At 47.7% G+C, this 26,799-nt stretch overlaps 1 protein-coding gene across 1 annotated transcript in view; it reads right to left on the bottom strand.

Moving 5' to 3' along the window:
• MYO10 (myosin X) overlaps positions 1-26,799 on the bottom strand; it is a 231,308-nt gene that overhangs the window by 128,926 nt on the left and 75,583 nt on the right. The window contains exon 3 of the mRNA XM_049648266.1: positions 4,622-4,780. Within this exon, the coding sequence (XP_049504223.1) occupies positions 4,622-4,780 (159 nt within the window). The remainder of the gene's footprint in view (positions 1-4,621; positions 4,781-26,799) is intronic.

Below are 26,799 nucleotides of genomic sequence, written 5' to 3'. Positions count from 1 at the left end.
CACGTGCAGGTTACGTCTCCCTATCTCTTCTTTGTCCCATAAACACATGCTCCTCTCTCCTCTGTCTTTCGGAACTTACAAGTGCGGGTATCTGTCCTCACCCGGTCTCATGAGTGGCAGGAAGAGACCGAGGAATGCGGGACCCTCGTCAGACCCTCTCCCGAGGAGAAGCAATCAGGGGACAGCCTCTGTGGCAGGAAGCCCACGGCAAAGAGGCCGAGGGGGGAGTCTGGGACGAGGTCCCAGGCTGGGAGCTGTAGCGTTAAACAGGGCTCCTGTCTCAGAAGTTGCCAGAGGGTGGGATAGATGAAGCGGAGCCTTAGGCACCAGAAACCTCAAGTTCCAGGAAAGCAATCCAGCATGAGGGCCGAAGGAAGGGGCCCGCGCAAGGCAATCATGCCGAGAGCAGAGCTGCCCTAACCAGGGGTCAGGTCCCAAAAGGACGAGTGGTGAGGCTAGGGTCATGCAGACCCACACAGTGACAGACAAGTCTGTTCCGTTCCCGTCCTCAAGAGCCCTTGGCCAAGCTCCAAGCTCCAAGCTCCAGGCAGGAGCTTTATAAACACCTCGTAGTACAGACGAGTAAGATGGGGGAAAGGCCCAAAGGTAACGACATTCCAGAAACTTTCCCCTCGTCGCTTGATTTTAAAGGAGTCCCGTCAGAGATGGGGGTTATGACATCTGACCTTTTAAAAAACATAAATTAAAAACCTGACACACGGGGGCGCCCGGGTGGCTCAGTCGGTTCAGCATCCGTCTTCGGCTCAGGTCAATGATCTCACACTCTGTGAGTTCGAGCCCCGCATCGGGCTCTGTGCTGACAGCTCAGAGCCTGGAGCCTGCTGCAGATTCTCTGTCTCCCTCTCTCTGCCCCTCCCCAGCTAGCTCGCTCTCTTTCTCTCTTTCAAAAATCAATAAACATTTAAAAAAAAAAAAAAACTGACACACAGATTAAATTATTAATGTAGAGCCCAAGAGAAGGTGGGTAGAGAAAAGCATGCTCACCTGGGATTTGTCTGCTCTGAGCATTTATCCCTTTAGAGCTGTCTACCCCATTTTATTTTTTTAAGTTTATTTGTTTATTTTGAGAGAGAGAGAGAGAGAGAGAGAGAGAGAGAGAGAGAGAATAACCCAGGCAGGCTCTGCACCATCAGCATAGAGCTCAATGTGGGGCTCGAACTCACAAACTGTGAGATCATGACCTGAGCGGAAATCAAGAGCTGGATGCTTAACCGACTGAGCCACCTAGGCATCCCTGTCTACCCCATTTTAATGGAGGATGGTAACGGCAGGGAAAAATATCTTACTGGGGTCTGGTGAAGTCCTCAGGCAGTAAGGGTGGTCCCCAAGGAGGAAAAAAGCTAAGTCCTTTTTCACACAAGACAGTAGACCTTCCCACCTGGAGAGGAGTCTGCTCCCCGACGACCTGTGTCACCTGCCACTCGGAAGAGAAAGCCAACAAATAAAAACAATGCAAGATCCAGAGTGTCGGAGAAGGCCCACGGGGGGTTCCTTCTCAACAACATGACTCACAGGAGGCCACCTATGGTAGACAGAAGAACGTGCCCCTCCCCCCCCCCCCAGACGTCCACGCAGAATCCCCAGGACCCGTGACTCTGCCGTATGCACAGGGCTGTGGGGACAGGATTCAGGCTGGAAACGCCAAGATAGGGAGAGGATCCAGGTGGCCCTAACTTCAGGAATCCTTGAACACTAGATGTCTTGGCTGCAGAGAGAGAAATGAGAAGAAAGGAGGGGAGAGTAGAAACACGTGAGGGGCTGGGTCTGCTGTTGCTGGCTCTGAAGGTGAAAGAAGGGGGCCCGCAGAGGCTAAGAGCAGCCCTGGCTGACAGCCAGCAAGACCACAGGGACCTCGGTCCTGGAACCACATACAGGACCAGAAGGAGCAGGGGACAGATCGCCCCCTAGAGCCTCCAGAAAGGATCACTGACCTTCCCACACCTGGGTTTTGGGCTGGCAAGACCCCAGCCGGACGACTGACCTACAGAACCAAAGGACAGCACCTGCTGTTTTAATGATGGCAATTTTTTATGGCAGCAATAGAAAACAGATACAGCACCCCGGCACAAGTAATTTTTTTTTCCTCTTAAAGACACAGCCAGGCATCACTCAGAGCTGGGAGAAAAGGCAGGAAAGTGGTGGTTTTTCTGGCAGGTGGTGGTTTTGTTTTGATGGGGCAGAGCCTGGCTTGTGTGGTCTCCACCCCAAACAGCTTCAGCGATAAGAAAATCAAGGTGGCTGCTTCATGATAATACAATGATCCAAGTCTCACAAGGCAGGCGCAGGAGGGCAGTATTAATTGAAATGACCTGCAAACTGACGTACAAAAATCCTGTGTTTTTCCCTCGGAGCAAAGGACAAAGGGGTGCCTGGGTGGCTCAGCTGGTTAAGCGTCTGAGTCTTGGTTTTGGCTCACGTCACGACTTCGTGGTTTGTGAGTTTGAGCCCCACGTCGGGCTCCGGGCTGACAGCGTGGAACCCGCTTTGGATTCTCTCTCTCCCTCTCTCTCTCTCTACCCCTCCCTTACGCTCTCTCAAGATAAATAAATAAGCTTAAAAAAAAAAAAGGCGGGGGCGGGGGGGAGGAAAAGTTGTTCATTGTAGGAATAAAGCCAATATCCTATTCATAGGCTTTAGTGGGCAATTCAGCTATCAGGTTTAATATCCTCATCATCATGAAAAGAGGGGGAGGAAAACTTAAAAAAAATTTTTTTAATGTTTATTTAGTTTTGAGAGAGAGACAGAGAGCCAGAGTGCAAGCTGGGGAGGGGCAGAGAGAGAGGGAGACACAGAATCGGAAGCAGGTTCCAGGCTCTGAGCCGTCAGCACGGAGCCCGATGTGGGGCTCGAACCCACGAACTGTGAGACCATGACCCGAGCCGAAGGCAAACGCTTAACCAACTGAGCCACCCAGGCGCCCCTAGGAAAACTTTTTTAAAGACTCTGCCTTTTAAACCCTTTTGGTAGTTTTTTCCCCCTTCCAATTGGATTTTTCCTGACTATTGAACGTAGAGTAAGACCTCGTATCTAAAGACAGAAGAGTTTGAGTCCCGAAATACCTACAAGATGCACACACCGATAAAGAACTTTGAAATCTATCCTCACATTTTCTCATCAACTAGAATGTTATTTCTAATACGTCTGGCATTTATTTTGCAAACATTGATTACACAGCTACCAGGTGCCTGGCAATGTCCTTGGCTCAAGAAAGACAAAATAAGTCCTTGACAAACCGAGCAAGGAAACTGCTATGACGGGACAGTGTCAAATACTTACTCCTAAAGGCACAGGGGTGGTGACCTGGACACATGTAGTGGCTACTCCCTGGGAAGAAGGGAGTTTGCTGGTCAGCTGGAGATTTTTTTTTTTTTTTTTTTTTAACGTTTATTTATTTTTGAGACAGAGAGAGACAGAGCATGAACAGGGGAGGGGCAGAGAGAAAGGGAGGCACAGAATCCGAAACAGGCTCCAGGCTCTGAGCGGTCAGCACAGAGCCTGACGCGGGGCTCGAACTCACGAACTGCGAGATCATGACCTGAGCTGAAGTTGGACGCTTAACCGACTGAGCCACCCAGGCGCCCCTGGAGACTCTTGACATGGGGACCGAACAGAGCTTTGCCGGCACGCGCACAGCACAGAGCAGGCAGCCATTCACGTAAACACGAAGGAATGTTACCTTTCCTGAAGAACATACGGAAACTACTATAATCTGAAGACTGAGCATAAGCAAGCTCAGCCAGTCAGAGGACGAGAACACCACAGCATTTCTCTAGATCAGGCTGTTTAAAACCACGTGGCGAACGTCAGGTCAATCTGGCAAGCATGAAACTCACTATGTAAAAAGCAGAGGAAAATTAAGCAGTAAACCTGCACATAACAGATTCCTCCTCCTTTCCCAGCCCTCCTCCCCCTTTCTAAGGGTAAATAAATAAACTGGAGGAACATGGATACCACGCAGGCCCGTCTTGAGTTTCCGTTAGCACCTGCTGGCTTGCTGTGAAGGCTGACGCTACTCATCAAAATCACAAATATATTGGCAAAATTAACCGTAACTGCTAAAGAACAAAAATTACTAAAAGATCGAGAGTTTTTACAATACTAAAACTTGAGGTTTTTAGGGACAAACCTGTACAAATTTGAACTTGACAAGAAGAAAAGAAAACCCACGTGTCAAGAGTTGCCCCCTTTATTATCAAGAGTTGGAAACAGGCAGATGAAAAAAAAGATAAAATCTGCAGGCTCACCTGAACAGTTAAACTAATCTCCGTACTCTAATTCCAAAAAGTACGTATCACGGAAATGACTTTTTGAAATGATTTCTAAATACTACTTTCATTAACACTGATCTGGACCGCGAACAGAATGCGCTCGTAAAAAGAGGTCAGATCACCTCTTTCCAATAGAAAGTAACGATCAAGGCAAGAAACGCGAGAACACGATTTCTCGAGCCACGTTTCCAGTTTGGCGAAACACCCGGAGACACAGTCTGACTTCGATTAACTGGAGGTTCTCAAAAGGCCAGAAAACACCCTCGGAAAACAAAAATTAACATTCACTCAAACCTGAGGGATTTTTACAGAGACTTAAAGTTGGAACTTACGTATATTTGATTTCTCTTATATCGCCGGTACAAGTTGTGCATGATGGAGCCCCCGTGGAGCTCCGTCAAGGTGGCCATGTCATCGACGCCCTCTTCGCTCACGGGGTGCATGGCGGTGACCTTCTGGTGGGTAATTGTGCTCTGCTTGTAAGTGAACACCTGGGAGCAGAATGAATTCAGTTGTTTAGTTATCGGCGGTGAATGCTCTCCGCAGACATCTCCCACCTTAAAATACGATCCCAGTACCAGTTTTAGCAACAAGAGCCTGAATTGGCCAAGAAAAAGTACACTGCAGAGAACTTTTTCATTTTCTCTGTGCACCTATCTATTTTTAGAGGAAGCAATCATTTGACAATTGCTATTAGATATTCCTAAAAGACATTATTAGCTCAAGTACTAGCCATCCCTTGGAGGACACAGAAATCATAAATGCACAGTTCACTTCTCTGCAGATTTCTCCTGTTGCCATACATCAGTAAGGGTTAGGACCCTGGGTAGGGTAGGATCCCAGGGTTAGGACCCTGGCTAACCAAACTTTTAGAAAATAATTTGGCTTCCCTGCATAATGTTTCCCATGGGATCATACAGCATATCTCAAAACTTCATCATAAAAGCTCTTCAATTTAAGTGTTACATAAATTCACCCTGGCAGTCTCCACGTTTGTTCAAAGAGTGGAACGCACCTTCCCAGGAATGTTCAAAAAGATGTCCTTGGACCCTATCTCCTCTCCACCAGGATATGTAGCAAACAAACGCCTTCTCAGATTTAAAATAAAACTGGTGTGTTTGTCTATCTTGCTCAAAATTCCAAACACCATTGATGAGTGCCGCAGACACGCGGTAGGTAGCATGTGCATGACAGAATTCTGGTATTTTAAGACTGATGACTGAATTTCCATGCATTTCTGAAATGCTTTTGTGCCACTGATTTGATTTAGGACTTAACCATGTTGGGGCACCTGGCTGGCTGGCTCAGTTGGTAGAGGACGCGAGTCTTGATCTTGGGATTTTAAGTTCGAGCTCCATGATGTAGAGATTACTTAAAAATAGAATCTTACAAAAAAAAAAAAAAAAAAAGGACTAACCATATTAAGTCAGCTCCCGTCTGATGATTAAAGTTTGGCCAGCTTTACATATAAACTCACGTACATAACAAAATCATTTGATTATGGTGTCTACTCCATAATTATTCATTTTATACTTTTATAATACTCATCCTTTAAAGACATGAATATATAAAAAGGACCTAAGTAACGTGAAAAATGCACAGTCTTCACAGGCACACGTACTTCACATGTGCACATGCACAAAACGACTTTCTGGAAGAGTGTCTGCAGAACTTCCTGACCGGGGAATTCTATTTTTAAATATCAACCAGATGCCTACATGGCAACAAATAGTATGTTATTGCAAAAGAGAATGACACACGAAGGAAAGCAAAAGTACCAATCCAATGGTTTCCAGTAGCCATGAAAAAGGGCATGTTTTATTTTTTCTAGAGAAAAAAATAAAACTTCAGCCGTGGCATTTCTGCCACACGAACCACAAAAGTTGGTCAAAACCAGTCCTGAGAAAGTGCTGGAGGCCAGGGCAGACACCGGAACCATCCTTTCTCAGGACGAGCCACTCTCCCCAGCTGCTTCCTGGAGGCACATCTACCAGGAGATGCTCCAGCCCCAGCGGCCCCACCTCCCGGCAAGGAAGCCAACCCCCACCTCACCCCCTGCCACGGAGGCACCCACAGGGCAGGCCAGGCCTGGGGCCCTCGTGGGGAGTGCAGGGTGGGGTATGCCACGGCCAAGATAACAGGTATTAAAGAAAACGCACAGGGACATTCAAGAGTGGAGGCATGCTTCTAAGACACTGACTTTCCATCCTAACTCATGGAGGAACACTGAAGGAACAGAGATTTAGGTCAAATGTAGAAGTCGTCTTGGGGCAATCTGGAAAATCCCAGAAGTGAACGGCTAAAAAAAAAAAAACCCTCTGCCCTTCCCCAGCTTTGCCCCATGCCAACGATGCTAATCCAGGCGGGTTTTCTGGAAACACTAACCATTGGGCTGGCACTGGGGTCTTCACCTGCAGTGACTGTGACGGTGGGGGGAGGAAGCAGAACTTGTCTGGCCCCGTGAGCTCCCAGCCAGCTGAGGAGGGCAGAAAAGAGTCCCCGTGTCCCCTCTCTGCTCCCAGAGCACACGGGAGGCGGCTCTTCTCAGTCTGCTTGCTCAAAGCTGTGAGCTGCTTGCTCACAGCAGGCGGGGTGGCTGCCCCAGGTTCCCAGGAAAATGTGCCCACAGGAAAGACGACAAGGCACCAGAGCGGGCGCGACAGGCTCCCGCTCAAACTCCCCCAAGACTCACCATCGGCAAGTCCCTCCCAAGGTGGAAACAGCCCTACCTGCTGCTTGAGTATGCTGAGAATTCCAGAATGTGAGGACAGAAATGTTTTAGAATACGGACATGTCATCTGAATTTCTATGGAGTCTGCCTTTTGGAAATAATCATATACAGCCCACAACACTTAGACACTAAGTGTTTATATATGTGTCTCTATACCTAAAACTAAATACTCATGTCATCTGTAAACATTTCATTGTCTTTTTTTAATGCCCTGGGAGCAGCAAGACAATGCGTGAGCCAAAATACAGAGGGGGGCACACGGGCACTGACAGAAATGGCTACACACTGTAGAGTTCCCACCTTCATACGTTTATTCGTCTTCAGGTTTTCAGGAGCATGCTGTGTGTAGAACGGGGACACATGCAGTGGGAAAATCCAGAGAACTAGGCCAATCCTTCCCATGGCCTCAAGAAGACAGAATCAAGATGGCAGGTAATAGTTACATAAATAAGAGGGGCGCCTGGGTGGCTCAGTCAGTTAAGCGCCTGATTTCGGCTCAGGTTGCGATCCCGTGGTTTGTGGGTTCAAGCCCCGCATTGGGCTCTGCGTCGACGGCTCCGAGCCTGGAGCCTGCTTCGGATACTGTGTCTCCCTCTCTCTCTGCCCCTCCCCCACTCACATTCTATGTCTCTCTCTCTCTCTCTCTCAAAAATAAATCAACATTAAAAAAAAATCAAATAGCTACATAAATAAGAGACGACGAACAGGAAAAAAAAAAAAAAAGACCAAAACATTATGCTAACTGCAGCTGCTCAAAACACTGATTACTCCCAGAAAAGTAGGATATGTAGAAAATGTATTTGTGAAGGAAAGGCAAGGATAACCACCCCTTCAGAGATGGGCTAATATCTGTAAAGATTCTAGAATGGTGCGTGGGGCACTGTAGATGCTAAATAAGTGGCTGAGAAATTAAGGAAATGCATTCATTCGAGCAAATATTTACTGGTGCGGTCTAAGCCCTGGGAATATGGCTTACATTCCAACAAGGGGAAGAAAATAAAACCAAATATACACGTAACTATCACACATGGTCATGAATCTTTTTTTTTTTTAATTTTTTTTAAACATTTATTTATTTTTGAGACAGAGAGAGACAGACATGAAGCAGGGAGGGTCAGAGAGAGAGGGAGACACAGAATCTGAGACAGGCTCCAGGCTCCGAGCTGTCAGCACAGAGCCCGACGCGCGGCTCGAACTCACGGACCGCGAGATCATGACCTGAGCCGAAGTTGGACGCTTAACCGACTGAGCCACCCAGGCGCCCCAAATCTTTATGAAGACATAAATCAGGGTATAGGGACCAAGTACCACCAAGGCTTACTTAATGCTAAATATGTGAGGACAGCCTCACTGACAGGGTCTCTACATTGATGTTACCCTAAGGAGGTAAGGGATGGGATCCGCCCCCTGCACTCAGTGTGTTAATGTGCACTGGACGAATTAACACCTGATTTAATCTAGAAAGATTTCAAAGGATTCATGACACCCACAGTCTTAGTCAAGAATTTTTTTTTTTTAATTTTTTTTTTCAACATTTTTTATTTATTTTTGGGACAGAGAGAGACAGAGCATGAACGGGGGAGGGGCAGAGAGAGAGGGAGACACAGAATCAGAAACAGGCTCCAGGCTCCGAGCCATCAGCCCAGAGCCTGACGCGGGGCTCGAACTCACGGACCGCGAGATCGTGACCTGGCTGAAGTCGGACGCTTAACCGACTGCGCCACCCAGGCGCCCCTTAGTCAAGAATTTTTAAGGAGAGTCCCTTGAAGCATCAAAAGTCACGGCTACGTGCGACAATTAAGAGGGTATTAGTTGCACGAGATTATTCCCAAATAGCAGGAGAACTCTAGGTTTACAGAACGGGATTATTTTTACAGGAATTTTTTTGGGAACAAACAGCCAGAATACCAAAATGTATTCCTAAAAATCCAATTCAGAATAAACGGACTTCCTCCAACGGAGCATATACTAGGAGAAAGGTGGTAAGGTTAAGAAATGGAACAAAATATGGAAAGATTAATAGACAGGAAACCAATTTAGAGAAAATGCAGCCTCAGAACAAACAGCTCCTGTTATAGAAATACAAGCCGCGGGTCACAGGACAGGCTGGATTAAGCATGGGAGAACAAAGGAAACCAATCAACATGATTGGAAAAACAACTCAGAAGGCTTGCCTAACGCTGGGTCTGCTTCCACACGAAGAATCACAAGGTCTGAAGTCAATTAAGTAAAACATAGCTGAGCTATTATCCATTTTTACCTTGAAAAGTTTTTAAAGTTTTATTTATTGAAGTCATCTCTGCACCCAACGTGGGGCTCAAACTCACAACCCAGAGATCAGGAGTCCCACGCTCTTCTGACTGAGCCAGCCAGGCATCCCGATCTACTTTTAACCTTAGCATAGCACTTACATTGCAAGGAAACTCGCAGCACGTGAATGCAAGAGTCTCCATAACACAAAGTTATGTATATGTGGGTATATGTATACACACACACACACCTCTCTTATTGCAAGTCATTAGAAGCCCCAGTCATTACATTTAGCTTTTCTAATCAAAGAGAAAGGAAAAAGAAAGTAATCCTGTCATGTCCTCCCCTGATGGGCAGATGGGGTAGAGGGTGTTCTCAATCTGGGGAACCTCATCTCACTACATCCTAGAATTTCCGCTAGAGTATTTTTTTTAATGTTTATTTTTGAGAGAGAGAGAGAGAACATGAGCAGAGGAAGAGAGAGGGAGACAGAGGATCCGAAGCGAGCTCCACGCCGACAGCACAGAGCACAACGTGGGGCTCGAACTCATGAACCGCCAGATCGTGACCTGAGCCAAAGTCAGACGTTTTAACTGACTGAGCCACCCAGGCGCTCCCTCAGCTAGAGTGGTTCTGAATTCAGCACCCCTCCTCCACCCACGGAACACGCGGCCCTATCTGCAAACAGTTTTGATGGCCAGAAACACCACAGGATTATTCAGGCCAAATGTCAAGAGGGCCAGGTGGAGATACCCTGGTCTAGAATGGCCAACCCACCAGGGGTCTACACAGATCCTAGAAAAAAAATGATGCGAATGAGCCAAGGCCTATGAACAAAACCTTTCATCAAATATAAAAACGTTTTGGAAGCAAAGACAGAAAAACACTGAATAGGGTTCATCAAAGAGCATGACACTATTCTGCAATTTCGTTTTTGGCTCTTTGTTATTTGTCTTAAGTTAAGAAGGGTAGGGGTGAAAATAACGACAGTTTCTAGGCATTGGGGTTTGCTTATATTTGTGTTCCCTTGTTCTGTATGTGTTCGTACAGATATGATCTACCTGTACCGTATCATGATCAGATGCTCATGGGCCAGCTCTTTCTTGTTCCTACCCCGTCCAGGGCGGCCCTCCCGTGTCGGGGCCACGTGCATCCCGCTACCTTCCTTGAGGCCTCAGCCCCAAGGTGATCCTCTCAGAAGACGCCGACGAGGTCAAGGGCACCATGTCGGATTCCTCTTTATTCTGCTGCGGGTACTCTCTTTCTAGCTCCCGGGACAACCTGTAATCGCTTATTATCTCACGTGTTCAAAAACCTCCTGTGGGTCCCCCACTCTAGGACCTCAGGTCAGTCTCTTTTAACTCATTTGACCGCAACCTAAAGGTTTTATTCCATGAACTACCACACGCACAGTTTCATAAAACACTTGTCGCGATGGTTGACGCACCTCAATCCTTTCTACTCTGTTTCTTTTAAACGCCGGCTGTGACCCCGTAAACTGATTTCACGTCTGTTGTGGGTTGCGAACTATGGTCTGAAAGCTCCACGAAGGCAAGGAGCATGCCCACCTCGTTCCCCAGTGCCAGCCATGGCCTACTACACGGACTCAGTAAACACGGCATAAACACAGAGTAAGTGGTCCTCGCTTTCAAAACGATTATAACATGGGGCGCCTGCGTGGCTCAGCGGGCGGAGCGTCCGACTTCGGCTCAGGTCATGATCTCGCGGTCTGTGAGTTCGAGCCCCGCGTCGGACTCTGTGCTGACAGCTCAGAGCCTGGAGCCTGCTTTGGATTCTGTGTCTCCGTCTCTCTCTGCCCCTCCCCCACTCATGCTCTGTCTGTCTCTGTCTCTCTCTCTGTCAAAAATAAACATTAAAAAAAAAAATTCAAAATGATTATAACATGAAAGGAGAGGCAAGGTGGGGTAATGACCAAAACATGGCCTTAGACACCTGGAGGCAGATCCAGCTGGATTCATTTCTGCTGGATCTGGGCTTCCGATCCTTTCAGGAAAGTGAGCAAGGTTCTTGCACCTGCTCTGGCCCATGATTTTTTTCCACCTGCAAAGTAAGAACGGTAATAGCAATACCCAACTTGGAATTATCATGAAAGCTAAGGAATGTAGGTAAAAGTCACAGGGACTGGCACAAACAAGGGCTCCACAAACGGCACCTATCCCCAAGAGGGGGGCGTAACGCAAGGAAGAACAGAGAACGTTCTAAAAGGAAATGAATCAATTGTCCTTGCACAGAGGAGCCCAGACTCCTTAGACTTGAGCCTGGAGACTAGCTGTGTGAACAAGGCAATGAGCAAAAGGGAGGGGTACACATTCAGTTCTACAAACTTCAGGACAATCTCAACTTGTACGTTATCTGATGAAAAACCAACATATACCTTCTTCTGTTTCGATTCCCTTCGCCCAAATCCGGTTGGCCTTGTTTGAGTTTTCTCTGGATTCGACCTCGCTTCTGGCGGTGCCTCTCTTAATTCAGTTTCCTACTTTCTTTCATGTATTGACTCATCAACTCATGACTAAAAGGATGATCAATGATAGAGGTTAGGACTTCTGCCTCCTGACCTGTGGCTAAATTGAGCAATCGTGGCAACCAAAAACGAGCTTTCTCATGGCCAGCCCCTCTGACTCAAGGCTCTCGGTGGCGACGGATGCCCTTAGGCGCACTGTGGAGTCTAAGAGGAAGTGGCCTCCTGTTTTTGCTGCTGCCGTGGGAGCCTGCAGAAAGCAGACGGGGCACAAAAATGTAAAGTCCACTAGAAAGTTCCACGGAAATCTCATCAAAAGTAAAAGTACTCTCCCAGAGTGCAGGGAGGAAATGGCCACGGTCCCTTGCGTTCAGCTCCCATTCATCAGAGACTTAGCATTTTAGTGACACGGCACAGGGGGTGAAAATCATCTTTACGTAAGGGTTTGGTGACTAGAATCTGCCCTGGGTGAGCTTCTGGATACCCGACGACTAAATACAGATAAAAGAAAGATTGAGATTTTCTTTTTCAGAGATTCAAATAGTTTGTGAGACGAAGCCATGTTTTAGATGTTCAGGTGATTTATTTTGAGAGAGAAAGAGGGAGCGAGGGAGGGGCAGAGGGAGAGGGAGACAGAGAATCCCCAGTAGGCTCTGCGCTGGTTAGATGCTGGGTGATGCAGGGCTCGAACCCATAAACCATGAGATCATGACCTGAGCCAAAATCGGGAGTCAGACACTAAATTGACTGAGCCACCCAGGCGCCACTGATTAAGCCATTTAAATTGTCATCAAGTTTTCAGTGCCTGACGCCACAGGGTGCATGGCATCTGGGTCAAAACCAGCGTAAGGGAAAAGGTTGGGCACAGGCACAGGGCACTTAGTGACGGCCGGCCGTGTGCACCAGGCACACTGAGGATATGCCCTCATGTGATCCGAGGCAGAGGAGGCCACACTGTTGCTCAGTCTTTTGGAGGATGAGTTCACAAAGGATCAGAGAAGCTAGGGAACTTGCCCAAAGGCACACAGCACAGCTAGCATTTGATTCCTTGGGACTGTGGAAAAGCACACACGGTGCAGCCAGACCTGGGGGGGTCACCAGTTCAGGGATAGCATTTTGCATTCCAGCTCTGCCACTGACTGGCTGTGAACCCTGGGCATTTATTCCTCTATGTTTCACTTCTTTACCATTTCTAGTTCCCTCGGTTGCCATTTGTGGCAGGCTGTGAGCTGGCCCCTGGGAAAACAAGGGTGATCCTGGGAATACAATAAACGGCCTGTGGTTCAAAGAGTCTCCCGATCACCAAGAAATGAGAAAAAAGAGCCATTTCCACCGTGTGGTGGGGGCCAGCGCAGAGGAAATTCCCGGGGTATGGTGGGGACCAGCCACGTGGGACAGGCCGCGGCCAGGGAAGAGCAGAGACAAAGGCCAGACAGTGCAGGGCACCCGCGGAGTGGGGCGTGACGGGGGCAGGGTGTGGGGGGCCTCCTGTGCCCTGCAGTGACGCTTGGCCTCTGACCTGAGGTGGGGGTTGACACGTCTCCACTTATTATTCATCATCACAGACAGCTGATGTCAAACATGACCCCGCGATCGCTCTTCTAGAGAAACAGAGAAGAGAGCTCACTACAAAATGTAATTCAATGAGTCCAACTTTCCAGAAACCCCGCAGGAAAGCGATGCCTAAATCACTTCAGGCGTAATCACTACAATCACTGTTGTCCCCAAAGTGGAGGGTTTCTTCCTGGGGCCCCTGGGGGGCTCAGTTGGTTAAGCACCAGACTCTTGATTTGGGCTCAGGTCATGACCTCAGGGTTGTGAGATCAAGCCTCTGCTGCCAGTGGAGCCTGCTTAGGAGTGTCCTTCTCTCCCTCTCTGTCCCTCCTCCCCTCCTCATGTGCACGCTCTCCCTCGCTAAAACAAAATTAAAAAAACACTTTCTTAATTGGAGAGTTTCCAGGCACCTAGGTGGCTCAGTCGGTTAAGTGTCTTTTTTTTTTTAAACGTTTATTCTTGAGAGAGAAAGAGCATGAGCGGGGTAGGGGCAGAGAGAAAGGGAGACACAGAATCCGAAGCAGGCTCCAGGCTCCGAGCTGTCAGCACAGAGCCGGACGCGGGGCTCGAACTCACAGACTGAGGGATCATGACCTGAGCTGAAGTCGGACGCTTAACTGACTGAGCCACCCAGGTGTCCCAAGCATTTGACTCACGATCTAGGCTCAGCTCAGGATCTCACTGTTTGTGAGATCGAGCCCTGCGTGGGGCTCTGGGCTGACAGTATGGAGCCTGCTTGGGATTCTCTCCCCCTCCCCTCAAAATAAACAAACAAACTTAAATAAAAATTGGAGGCTTTCTTTCTGCCTTCCTGTGCGCAAATAACACACGACCAAAAGCATCAGCAATGATACACACAACACAACAAGGACAGGAAGCTTCGGCGGGTCACTGAGCACGAGACTTTCTGAGGATACTCGAGACTTCACAGGCAGACCAAGAAGATTATGAATCTGAATAGTCTCATGGCATCTAGGTGGCTCAGTCAGGTGAGCGTCGGACTTCAGCTCAGGTCATGATCTCACGGTTCACGAGCTCGAGCCCCACTTCAGGCTCTCTACTGTCAGTGCAGAGCCTCTGTCCTCCTCCTCTCTGTCCCTCCCCCGCTTGCTTGCACACACACTCTCTCTCTCTCAAAAATAAAATAAATTTAAGCGTCTGAGAAGTGTAAAACAGCAGGAAGCTAACCTGTGGACACGACATCGGCCAGCGGAGAAGCAGAGCCCTACCACACGATGAGCGGTGCAAAATCAACTACCTCGTTCGCATGGGCAGCTGCCCCCAGCCTGGAAGGTCTAGGTGATGCCCTGGCCCTGATCTCTGCTGGTGAACTTGAGAGAAAAAAGTTAACTGTTATAGTGAGTTGGCAGAGTCGGGAGGAATGACTATCACGCTCACACACATTAAAGAACATACTAGTGCTTGCGAGTTAAGGAAATTAAATGGAAAAGAAGAAATCGGAACTTATAGGCAACATTTAGGAATGGTGATTTTACAGAATTATGGACAGATTTCTTTTAAATGCGAAACTGTACTGCTTTTTTATTCATAAAAGAAGTTTTAGGAAAATCTGCCTGAAAAAAAAATTACACTTGGTCCCAAGCTGTGCTAGGAAGTGTCTTGAAAGCTCTCTTGTATATATCACAAGATGGTCATGCCCCTTAAGCCAGTCTTTCCATGTTTGAAGGATTTAGAAAGAAAAAGATGGCTTTATACAGATTTTTTTGATGTTTATTTTTGAGACAGAGAGAAAGAGAGAGAGCGGGTGGATGCTAAAGCAGCAGAAGGGTGCGGGGGGGCGGGGGGGAGGGCAGACAGAGGATCCATAGCAGGCTCTATGCTGACAGTAGAGAGCCCAATGCAGGGCTCAAACCCATGAACTATGAGATCATGACCTGAGCTGAAGTCAGCCACTGACCCAACTAGGCCACCCAGGCGCCCCAAATATTTTTTCATTACAATCATACTAACTTAATTTATGACAAAATTATACTAGGCACACACATAATATAATCCTATGTTTATTTTTTTAAATGCATGCACATAGATACACACACACACACACACACACACACACACCAGCAACTCTGTGCCCACAGATACACACACACACACACACACACAAGCAACTGTATTCTTGGGCATTCCTTCTATATAACTGAAAACTTACATTTGCACAAAAACATGCACACAAGCATTCATAGCAGCTTTTTGTGTAAAAGGCAAAAGCTGAAAAAGCCAGTCCCAGAAGGTTACACAGGCTACGATCCCACTTACAGAATATTCTTGAAATGACAAAATTATAGAGAATGAAGGGCAAATTGGTGGATGCCACAAGTTGTGAAGGGAGTGGGGGCAAGAGGGTAATGGGTGTAGCTATAAAGGGGCCACATGCCGGGTCCCAGTGTTGATGGAAAGGTTCTGCATCTCGACTCTATGTCAAGACCCTGATTGCGCTATGTGCTTGAGTTTTGCAAGATGTTATCATCGAGAAAGAGTAGGTAAAGGGTATATGGAATCATTCTGTATTATTGCTCACAAATGCATGTGGAGCTACAGTAATCTCAAAACAAAAAGTTTCATTACCAAAAAGTATAAAAATATATGCAAAAAGGCTAGAAGAAAATATATCAGAACTCCAATAATGGATCACAAGCTTGTAGGTGTTTTCACTTTGTTTTTTATACTTTTCTATCACTCTTTTCCTATTTGCTAAAAGCTTAAAACATTTCTAGCCTTAAAAAAAACAAATCAGTCCAGGGGCACCCAGGTGGTTCAGTTGGTTAAGCATACAACTTCAGCCCAGGCCATGATCTCATGGTTCGGGAGTTCGAGCCCCGAGTCGGGCTCTGTGCTGACAGCTCAGAGCCTGGAGCCTGCTTCAGATTCTGTGTCTCCCTCTCTCTCGGCCCCTCCCCTGCTTGTGCTCTGTTTCTCTCTCTCTCTTTCAAAACTAAACATTTAAAAAAGTTTTTTCAAAAAATCAGCCCAATCAAAAATCACTATCAGTGAACATATCTGGATACATATAACTGATTCAATTAATTTAAACAGTGACTATTATAGAGCTATTTTCCCCAAATAACAAAAACGAAATGAAATAATACCCTCGCAAGAGTCACCAGCAATTAGAAGGAGTATAGGGGCTTCTCCTCTAATCCACTTGTAATAAGCATGATAAGTTTCAGCCCAGAGAAACCACAAAGCAAGAGGCAGGTATGGGACAAAAGCCTACAGAGCCCAGGTTCTTGGTCCCGTGCTCCTGAGACAACTGGTCCACCAACTTTTGCTTCTGAGGCTCCTTACTCCTGGTCCTAACGTCCTGATCCTTGCTCTAATTTTGTGTATTCCTTTTGGTCCCTCTCTTGCAAGTCAGAAGCCCAGACTCTGATAGCATGAACTTGAATTCTGGTATCGAAGCTCCATTCCTAGAATTCCAAACCATTTTGACGTTTCAAAAGCACCTCTACACACACACACACACACACACACACAGACCTCCACAACTTACCCTCATCTCTTCATCAAGAATGACACCTTTGGCACCTGCTGCCCAAGCTAGAAATTGGAGTCAACCTCAAAACCCCTCCCTACTGCTGACCATGTCTTCTTTGCAAGTCCTAGGTCAGGTGATCAACACTGTCCAGAACCCATCTGCTCTCCTCTTCCTCTGCCTGCCTCACATTTTTCATCCAACCCCTACAACTACTTCCTAATAAGTTCCTCTGCCTCCGATATCTCATGGCGTGAATCTAACGGTCCTCAAATTAGAGTCCAAGAAACATTTTTTTAATGTGGAGTTTTAATTTTAATGACTAAAAACGTTTTCTACTAGTTTTAAAGATAAGTTTTCTTGGCCGTGAGAACTGTGAATTCAAAGAAATTTTCAGAGATAAAATTTTGGTTTCTTACACTGGTGTTTCCCAAACTGGGACCAACTAGGATCTTTTAGCGGATTCCATACAAGCCTGAACAGCACAGACCCAGAGGGCTTTGAACCCAGTCTGCTTCCCATCAGCTAAGCAATCTTAACCTTCTCCGGTTACACCACATGCTAGCCCTCAGTTTCATCATCTATAAAATAAGGATGATAATACCTACACGTCAGAGTGGTAGTGAGATCAGAGTAAGATAATGCACAATAGGAATTTAGCACAGCTCTTGGTACTGAGCAAGCAACTCAAATATTTCACTGTTAGCCGTGTTACTGTTACCAGTGACATGCATTGACTGGAATTCTCACAATTTGTTCCCAGTCACTTCCAAGATGAAGAAAAATCTCCTTATGTGGGTGGATTCCCTACAATGCTTTCCTGAGGGGCCCCCACTACTGCTCCTACCAAACTGACTCCAGGATTACAGACCGACTTAGAGTTTCCCACCCCCTCTTTCCAACCCCTCACCATGTTCCATACTCCATGAACTGTCCTGGGATCTGTCCTGCATTCCTCCAGATGACCCGTCTTCCAAGCCTCCACCACCACGCCCAGCCTGGCAGGAGTGCCCTTCTTTCCCACAGCACCTTGGACAGAACCTCTCCTGTCACTTAACCACACTAAGCTATCTTACCCTCTGTCTTATCTCTGCCGAGGGACCAGGACTGGCAGAACTTTCAGGCTCCTGTGTGGAAGCGGTGATTTCCTGGGGCCCCATGATGAAGATCTGTGGCTGTAGGTGGGCTGGTGGGGAGGAGGGCGAGACCAAATGGGGATGCCACAGTAGTCATGGATGCACTATCATCCTCATACTGGACCAGTCCGTGAGGACCTGGGCTGTATCTCGCGAAGACGTCTGAGTCCTCCTTGCCTCGTCAAACATCTGGCACCAGTAGCTGCTTACCAACTGTCTGCCAAGGTGATGAGCACCAGCTTCCTTCTGTGGTGCTGAGATCATATACTTAGCACCCTGCACTGGTCATCTAAAACCGAACTCCAAAGGCTGAGCTGTAAATCAACGTTTTCCATTCACTGGCTGCTTTGAAACAGCCTTAAACTGAACAACAGTAATTCCTTGGCTGTTCTTAAGTGAAATGAAAAAAGACTTGGTCTTTGAGCCAAGTACGTGTCCATCTCAGAGTTCAAAAAGAGTCTAAATAATTTTTATAAATCTTAACTTTAAGCATTATGTGTTTTGCATGCCACTCATTTCCAAGTGTCAAATAAGAAGAGACTCAAGTTATTTATGAATGCAGTGAACAAACCCAGATTCAGAATGACTCCCGATTGAAGCCAGAAGTCAGTTTGGCTACATATGTACAAAGAAGTCTGCTGGACTCGAACCTATGGTCCAAGAAGTAGGAGAAAACAGCACCCAGCTAATAGGAAAGGCCAGAAACACAGCACAACAGATCAGAACATGGATGAGCTCCCACACTTCCCCTGTGGGCCAACCCCCCACCCCAGCCCCCTGCCAAGAAAATCTCTAGAAATGGCAGAGAACCCTATTGGAACTACTGGACAGACGAAAAAGAGGCAGAAGGCCTGAAAGACAACAGACTGAAAAAAATAATAGGCTACTAAGTGAAGACAGAAAAGATCTCTTTACAAAATTATATTTAATGAAAAGTAAAACACGAAGTACTAAGATACTCTTGCTAGGATACGGACCATGAGCAAAATAAGGGGGCTAAAAAGAATACTGCTGGTCTTTCCCTAAAAAGGTGCCAGCAAGAAATTGTTTCTCCGCAAATGTCTATGAACACAAAGGACATAAAAGCCCGGCATGCCTTCTGCTGGAAATCTGGCCCGGATATCTAAAAGCCAGAGTCACCAAGCTTTAGAAACTTATGGGAATCTGGTTGGAATCTTAATCTTGACAGCCGAGGTCACGAGGAGAAACATGGCCATGTTTTTGTCAATATCATCCTCCTCCTGTTAGCTTTCCCAAAAAGGGAGTTAGGAGAGCCTTCTTTTCCGGTGATCGATACCCGTATGATAAGCCTGCCTCCCTTCACATTTCGGCTTTAGAATGTGACAGAGTCAAAACGCAGTATAAAGACAAAGGGGCCCCTACAGCGTCTCTGCCACCACCAAATGGTCCCTATTCCCACCAGAGAGCAGCTCCTCCTCCCGGGATGTAGACCCAACACTATAAGCTTCACTCCCCACTTTTACGTCCAAACTCTCACACCCACACCTGCTCTCAGGCGTCAGCTACCAATGTTGTTTGTTCCGCCTCCATCTGCTTTCCAGGGACAAAGATCAAAGATCCTGGAGAAGACGGAAACCAGCAACTGAGCGACCCCACGCACACGACACGAGCAGACTGATGAAGAAAGTGATGATGGAAATGTACCAGGGGACGGCCGCCCACCTTGCGGGCGTCCGAAAACCGAGGAAGCTGCATCAAACTCAGAGTAGTCCGCTCCCTCTCTCCGAAGATTTGCGTTAGAAATGAATTCATCCACATTCTTATCATTCTCTATATTTTTAAGTAATGTTTTAATGCTATCTTACTCCCTCGATAGCTAGTAATAGAGGCTACCATCAAGAGGACGGGAGTCAATGCAATGCCCGACGGAATGGAAAATGACGCAGCTGCTTTGGGAAGCGGTCTGCCCGCTCCCTCCAAGGGGAAACCTAACGTTACCATACGTGCCGGCAATTCCACTCCTAGATGTATACCCAAGAGAGGTTAAATCAAGTCCAGGCAAAAGGCTGTACATGAATGCTGACAGCATTATTTCTATTTGTCCGAAAGTGGAAACAACCCAAATGCCCATTGACAGATGAACAAATGAAGGTCACGAGGCATGCCTGTACAATGGAAGATAATTCCGAAAAAGGAATATAGTACGCCACAACGCAGGTGGACCCTGAAAGCATTACGCCAAGGTCAGAACAAGGTCAGACAGAGAATACCACATGTTATAGGATTCCATTTATACCAATGTCCAGAATAAGCAAATTCGGAGACAGAAAGTAGATGAGTGGTTGTCAGGGCTTGGGGGGGGTGGGCGGGGGGAGTTGGGGGGTGACTGCTCATGGGTTTGAGGTGATAAAACGTTCTAAAGTGGACCATGGTGATGACTGCACAACTCTGAATATACTAAAAATCCCTGAACTGTGCACTTTAAATGGGTGAATCCTATGGGGCGTGAATTATATCTTAATAAAGCTGTTTCGCAGAGGGTGGGGGGTGCCTGGGTGGCTCGGTCGGTTAAGCGTCCAACTCCTGATACGGGCTCAGGTCATGATCTCACGGTCTTGAGATCGAGCCCTGTATGGGGCTCCACATTGAACATGAAGGCTAAGATTCTCTCTTCTTCTCCTCCTGCCCCTCCCCTGCAAGCACTCTCTCTTTCTCCCTCTCTCAAAAACAACAACAACAAAAAGTTGTTTTGTTTCGTCTTGAACAAATACTCGAATCAGGCACTTGGTCCAGAAGATGGCAGAGGAAGACACAGGAGCCTCCCCCTTGCTGTGTGCCGGGCCCACCTCCCATACTGAATGGCACCCACTGGAGCCCCCTCAGACATCCTGCCGACCACCACCCTGCTGATTAAAAGGCAGGCACCAAAGGGGTATGATGGAAACGCAGGCAGAAATGGGGTAAAACGAGCATTTCTGGAACGGGGATGGTCAGCCTGCACACAAGTGGACCCACCCTGCAAAAACCAGGAGCCCTGGGCTGACCACAAGGCATTCTGGAGAAGAGAAGGCCAGGAGCAGGGGAGACGGCTGAGTGAGAGCTCAAAGGATTAGGCTGAGGATGCCCAAGTCTCCTTTGGCTCAGACCAGCCTGCTCACTGACCCTGTGCGCCCTACACTCTGGGTGTGCCTTCCCCTCGCCCCCCTGTGCCCCTACTGCCCTGCTCCATGGATGTGTCTGCCACCTTGCCACCAATCCAACCCTTCCTGGTTTTACACTACTTGGGTAAGAAACTTCAACACTGGGGTGCCTGGGTGGCTCAGGCGGTTAAGCGTCCGACTTTGGCTCAGGTCATGATCTCGCTTGTCCATGAGTTCGAGCCCCGCATCAGGTTCTGTGCTGACAGCTCGGAGTCTGGAGCCTGCTTTGGATTCTGTGTCTCCTTCTCTCTCTGCCCCTCCCCAACTTGTGTTCGGTCTCTCTCATTCTCTCGCACAAATAAACAAAAAAACCTGCAACACTAACCCAGGGGTCTCACACGAGCGCCCGGTTCAAGGTAAAGTGCACTTGTGGCGTTCGGCCAGGAGAGTTCTTTGTCATTCGTGGGCAGGTATTTAGTGCCCAGACCCTGACCCTGAAATGTCTGGCCTCAGTTTCAGTGACCAGGGGACAGAACCCCGCACGTCTCCAAATGTTATAATGCCCCCGGCTGGAAGACACTGGGATGCACAGAGCATGGGCATCTCCAGCGTAATGAAATCAGGCAAACACAGGCACGCACAGCTACACCTGGGGTTTAGGTGGAAAACTCAGAAGTCTTGAGAAGTCACCAGCAATCATTCGCTTAGTCTGTCTTAGACGCCTGTGCTCGAAATCACTTTATTAGGCATTATTTCAGATGACTGGGATTATCTCGAAACACCACATTCTATTTCATTAACAATAAGTGAAAAATAGAATCCTTTTGGCAGAGTGAAGGGGTCCTGAGCACCGGGCTGCATAATAAGTCAGGCTGGCATCTCCTACAAGGGCAAATCTGTGCACGTGGCTGCCGTCCTGGCGTTGCCTGGGCACGAAGTCATGGCAGTCAGCTACCATTTTCTGTTCTAAGTGCAAGGTCCCGTGACATCAAGAGACAGGTGCAGAGAACGGTGGGCATTCATAATGCCAGGTGGATGCCCATTGCTATAGGCTTCCTTTCTGATCTCCCCAACGGTCTTGTCACTTTCCACAACTTTGCCGGCACGTTTACGTGAAGTCCGGCAAAAAGGTGCCAGGCAAGAGATCCAATTTCTTCGCTTGCAAGGGACCTGAGAATAAGATATATTTTTTTTTCAGTCTGTGGGAGTATTTTCTGTAAGATGGAAAAGGATCTGTCTGCAATCACTAAACTATTAACACTTACTAAAGCCCTCAAAAGTCATTAAATAGAGTTTACTGAGAATTTAAGAGCAACGTTAACAGATCTCTCCATACAACTTTCTACAACAAGGTGCTTTCCGTCTCTCCACCAGGACTGTGAATGTTAAGGAATCAACTGGTGCATTTGGCTCCATTTTTCTCTCAAATACAGTACTGACTCAGGCAGAAATGAGGCAAAACCAGAACTCCCAGGAACTTTGATAGTCTGCAGAGAATTCTACAATTTTGGATTAACTCTCAAACTAAGAACCCCTGTTTGGGATTCATACTTGTTTTAAAAAATCCGCTACTTCAAAACCAGTAATTGTGAGAGCATCTAGCAACAGCCATGTGATCAATGGGTTTTTACAAGAAACATCCTTCCCCCAAAACGTACAGACTGGTAAGCAACCCAGACTGAAAGTCACACGGTCAATTTCCTACATCGGCACCGTGACTACCTCGGTGGGTGGCAGTGTGTCCCGGGAAAGCTGAGAAGTGACATTTAATTCTCCCATAAAGCGTTTTAGTGGGACGGTCATTGTGACTTAGAATCAGCACTGTTATTCTGCTTTTCTGTTTTTTCATTCTTTCATAAACAGTTTTATTTGTAAGTGCTCTCTACACCCAAGGTGGGGCTTGAACTCACAGCCCCAAGATCGGGGGGCACACGTTCCGTCAAATGAGCCAGCCTGGGTTCTGCTTTCCGAACTGGGTTCTGCCATTTCCCTGAATACCTAGTTAGAAATGCAGAGCGCTGTGCACGGCCCCAGAAGGAGGAGCCTGGGTCGGTGCGTAAGACCCAGAACAAAGGCCAGGCTGAAGCTAGACCTGGGGGTCATCCTCCAGCTGTGTGGAGGATGTGAAGAATTACCAGAAGATGCTGTCACCTGGGTCCCACCTCCAGTGGTTCTGATGGGTAGAGGTCCGGGGTGGGGCCAGTGAACTGGGTTTTGGCAAATCAGCTCAGATGACAGTGGGGTTGGTGACAACCAGGAACCACTAGACAGCATCTGAGATCATAGTCTCCCCTCCGGAGGACAATCTGAGAGCCGTTGCTACAGCCCCTGCCTGAGACAACACGAGGTAATTTGAGCAGAAGCCTCACAGGACAATGAGACCATGCTTACAAAGAGCATGGTATGGTACCCAGCCATGCTTAACAGATGCCATTATTACTCCCAATACTGTACTTATGTACCTACCCCTGTGTGACGGGGTGGGGAAAGCAAATGCAGGCAATGGGTCCCATGAAACAGCCAGCATGAACAGATGTGGATCTGAATTCAAGGACTATCAGTGCACAAGGAAGAATCTATAGAATATTTAAAAAAAATTTTTTTTCAATGTTTATTTATTTTTGATAGAGAGAGACAGAGCATGAGCGGGGGAGGGTCTGAGAGAGAGGGAGACACAGAATCCGAAGCGGGCCCCAGGCTCCGAGCCGTCAGCACAGAGCCCGACGCGGGGCTCGAACTCACGGACCGCGAGATCACGACCTGAGCCGAAGTCGGACGCTCCACCGACGGAGCCACCCAGGCGCCCTGAGAAGCTGTAGAATATCAACCATCTGAATATCAAGGAAGAAGAGTTTCAGGATCTATGTGCTTGGGTGACTTAGTAGCACATTTCGGGGGAACAAGAATTCAGAAGCAAGAATTCAGATCTGGATACCAAAGCAGTGATTAACATCGAACATTGTCTATATGACCGGGGTTCAAGCCTCGGTTCTCCCACGCCCTGTATTTTGGCAAGCCACTTTGTTACAGTTCGAAGAAGCTATCTGTGCACTGTAATTCCAAGTTTAGCCGGAGGGGGAGGAACAGAGCAGGAGTGCGGGCGGCCAGGTAAAAGTTGGGGAGATCTGCGGATGCAAGGAGGAGAGGAGAACGGGGTGAACAGAATGTCGCCAAGCTCCGACAGTCTCTGGCCAGGTTTCCTACTGATGACCCATAACAGAGCAATTAAAAAGACAGAAATAACACGGAAGTGTTTAAGCACACCTGCCCCATGAGGCTCTTTGCTTTGTATTTCTCAGCAGCAACACCTGATTTTTCTGTGTTCCGATAAGCCCTTGTGAAAAAACGCTTCATGCTCTAACCCTTGCTACTAGGAGGAACAGAGCTGCTACTCGCACACTGGAAACTGAGCCGAGTGTTAAAAATGTCGGGGCCCCTGGGTGGCTCAGTCCACTAAGCATCCGACCCTTGATCCCTTGGCTCAGGTCATGATCTTATGGTGTGTGACTTCGAGCCCCATGTCGGGTGCTGTGCTGACAGCCCAGAACCTACTTGGGATCCTTTCTCTCTGCCCCTCCCCTGCTCGTTCTCTCTCTCTCCAAATAAACAGACATTTAAGAAAAATGTTTCTATGTCTTCGGAGGAAAGGTGATAATTGCCAACACGGTACAAAAAAACCCCCCAACGGTGTAGACACTTCAAGTGGCCGCTACCAACAAAACCAACATATGGGGGGAAAAGAAAGATTCAACGTAGGGAAGGTATCGTTCCTTAAGAAATAAAAAGGAAGTGATTTCAAATGTTTAGAAGCTGCTTACATAACCCTGAAGACCGACCCAGAAAAAAGGATTACTCAGAAACAACGCGCGGTTTCAGATGAATTCAGTTTTGAGTCTTTTCACGGTGTGTTAGAAGAATTGAGATATTACACGTAATCATTTTGTGGGTTGGGCAAAGCCTATTCAAACGGAGACAGTATTTCTGCACCGAACCAAAGGTCAGAGCAAATGATTAACAATGCAAACGATGCTGTTGCCCAGGTGGATAGTCCAGCAGATTTTCCAGATTTTAGAAAAACAGCTTAAAACGTCTTTCTTTACCTTGCACCAACACCAGATTGGCCTCTGCAAATACCTTTATTTTTTTTTTTTAAGTGTTTATTTATTTTTGAGACAGAGCATGAATGGGGGAGGGTCAGAGAGAGAGGGAGACACAGAATCCGAAGCAGGCTCCAGACTCCGAGCTGTCAGCACAGAGCCCGACGCGGGGCTCGAACTCACAGACCGTGAGATCAGGACCTGAGCCGAAGTCGGAAGCTCAACCGACTGAGCCACCCAGGCGCCCCTGCAAATACCTTTTAAATCACGCACAGGCAAGCAGGAGACAGCGGGGCCGGAGGTTAACTTTCATTTGAACAATGTTAATTTTTCAACTTTCTCCCAGGTAGAAAGGATAGCTGTGTCTCATGAGCTCCACGGACCGTCAAACTGGAGGAGGCTTTGTGGTCTGAGACACTAATAACGAATTCAGGCTGACCTTCAACAAAGCCACGTTCTATTTGAACTCTTAACAATGGAAGCTGACTTCTATGCCAACTCTTCCTGCAAACTGTTTCTCATTAATAAGCTTTTTTGAAAGCGTGTCTAAGAATAAAGTCGATGATCTCTTTGTCCTGGCCTCCTTATTCCAGGCTCGGGGCCTTGGGAGTTTTGTTGTTTTTTGCTTTTCCCTAAACGTGAGGCACACATGAGGCCACAACTAGGCACAGCCATGAGACTTCCTGCTGAGATTAGCACAGTATCTGATAACTACACAAACAGGTCTCAATCACAGAAGCTGGGAGACAAATCTTTCGGGAGTATCGTTAGCAGTGGGGGTAGGATTACATAACAAACAGAAAGTCAGGCGGCAAGTATATTCTTGGTTTCACAGTATACAGTCAGCCCTCGGCCAGAGACCCTCATAGGAAACCCTTCACACGTACGTGCACACTTTAGAAAACGTGTCCCCATGCCTGTCGGAGTTTAAATACATGTACTTTCTGATGTGTGCGCTGACCGAGCTGGGGGAGTTTAAGTCGGCCTGCCTGCCTCTTGCCAAAAGCTCTTTTGTTCAAAACGTACTGACACCAGGCCTGGGCACTGTGCAAGAGGCCGAGAAGATACAGTCAAGAGAGGGAGCGGAGATCCAGGGAAGGGAAGAGGCAGACTGAGAAATGGATCTTGAAAGTACCTTTAAAAGGTGCCGCACTAAAGGTGCAGGGGCAGACCAAGTTCACCAGGGAAATCACCTCCTCACGATGGTCCTGACACTTTAGTGATGCGACCTGACGCGGACAGGTCCACTTTTCGGAACCTTCCTAATCTATCCCAAGGCTGCACAAACACCTCCCACTCCCGGTCACAGGGCTGTTGGAGCATCAGAGAGGGTGGTTACGATGCACAGGTGCAGGGGACCGAGAAGCACAGGCCAAGAGAAGCAAGCACGGCTTGATGTGATTTAGCCCACTGGCTCAATCGTGAAACTGTCAAAGGCTTGTTTCCTTGAACAAGCCTGCTGTGGGTTCTGATTCTGCTCGCCCTGCTTCCTCCCATGACCTCTGCTCTCAGCCCCGAGCCCATGGCCACACAGCCACGAGGCCCTTCCCTGCCACCCTGGCAGCCAGCTGACACCACGCCCAGCTGGCCTGGTTCAGCACCCGCCTCCCCGTGTCCCAAAACCTTCCACGTGCTCCAGTTAGAAACGTGCCCCACACCTACCCTC

The sequence above is a fragment of the Panthera uncia genome (genome assembly GCF_023721935.1).
Source record: "Panthera uncia isolate 11264 chromosome A1 unlocalized genomic scaffold, Puncia_PCG_1.0 HiC_scaffold_17, whole genome shotgun sequence".
In the NCBI taxonomy this organism is placed as follows: Eukaryota; Metazoa; Chordata; class Mammalia; order Carnivora; family Felidae; genus Panthera; species Panthera uncia.
The sequence above is the reverse complement of the archived record's forward strand: the minus strand, read 5'-3'. Positions and strand labels throughout refer to the sequence as shown.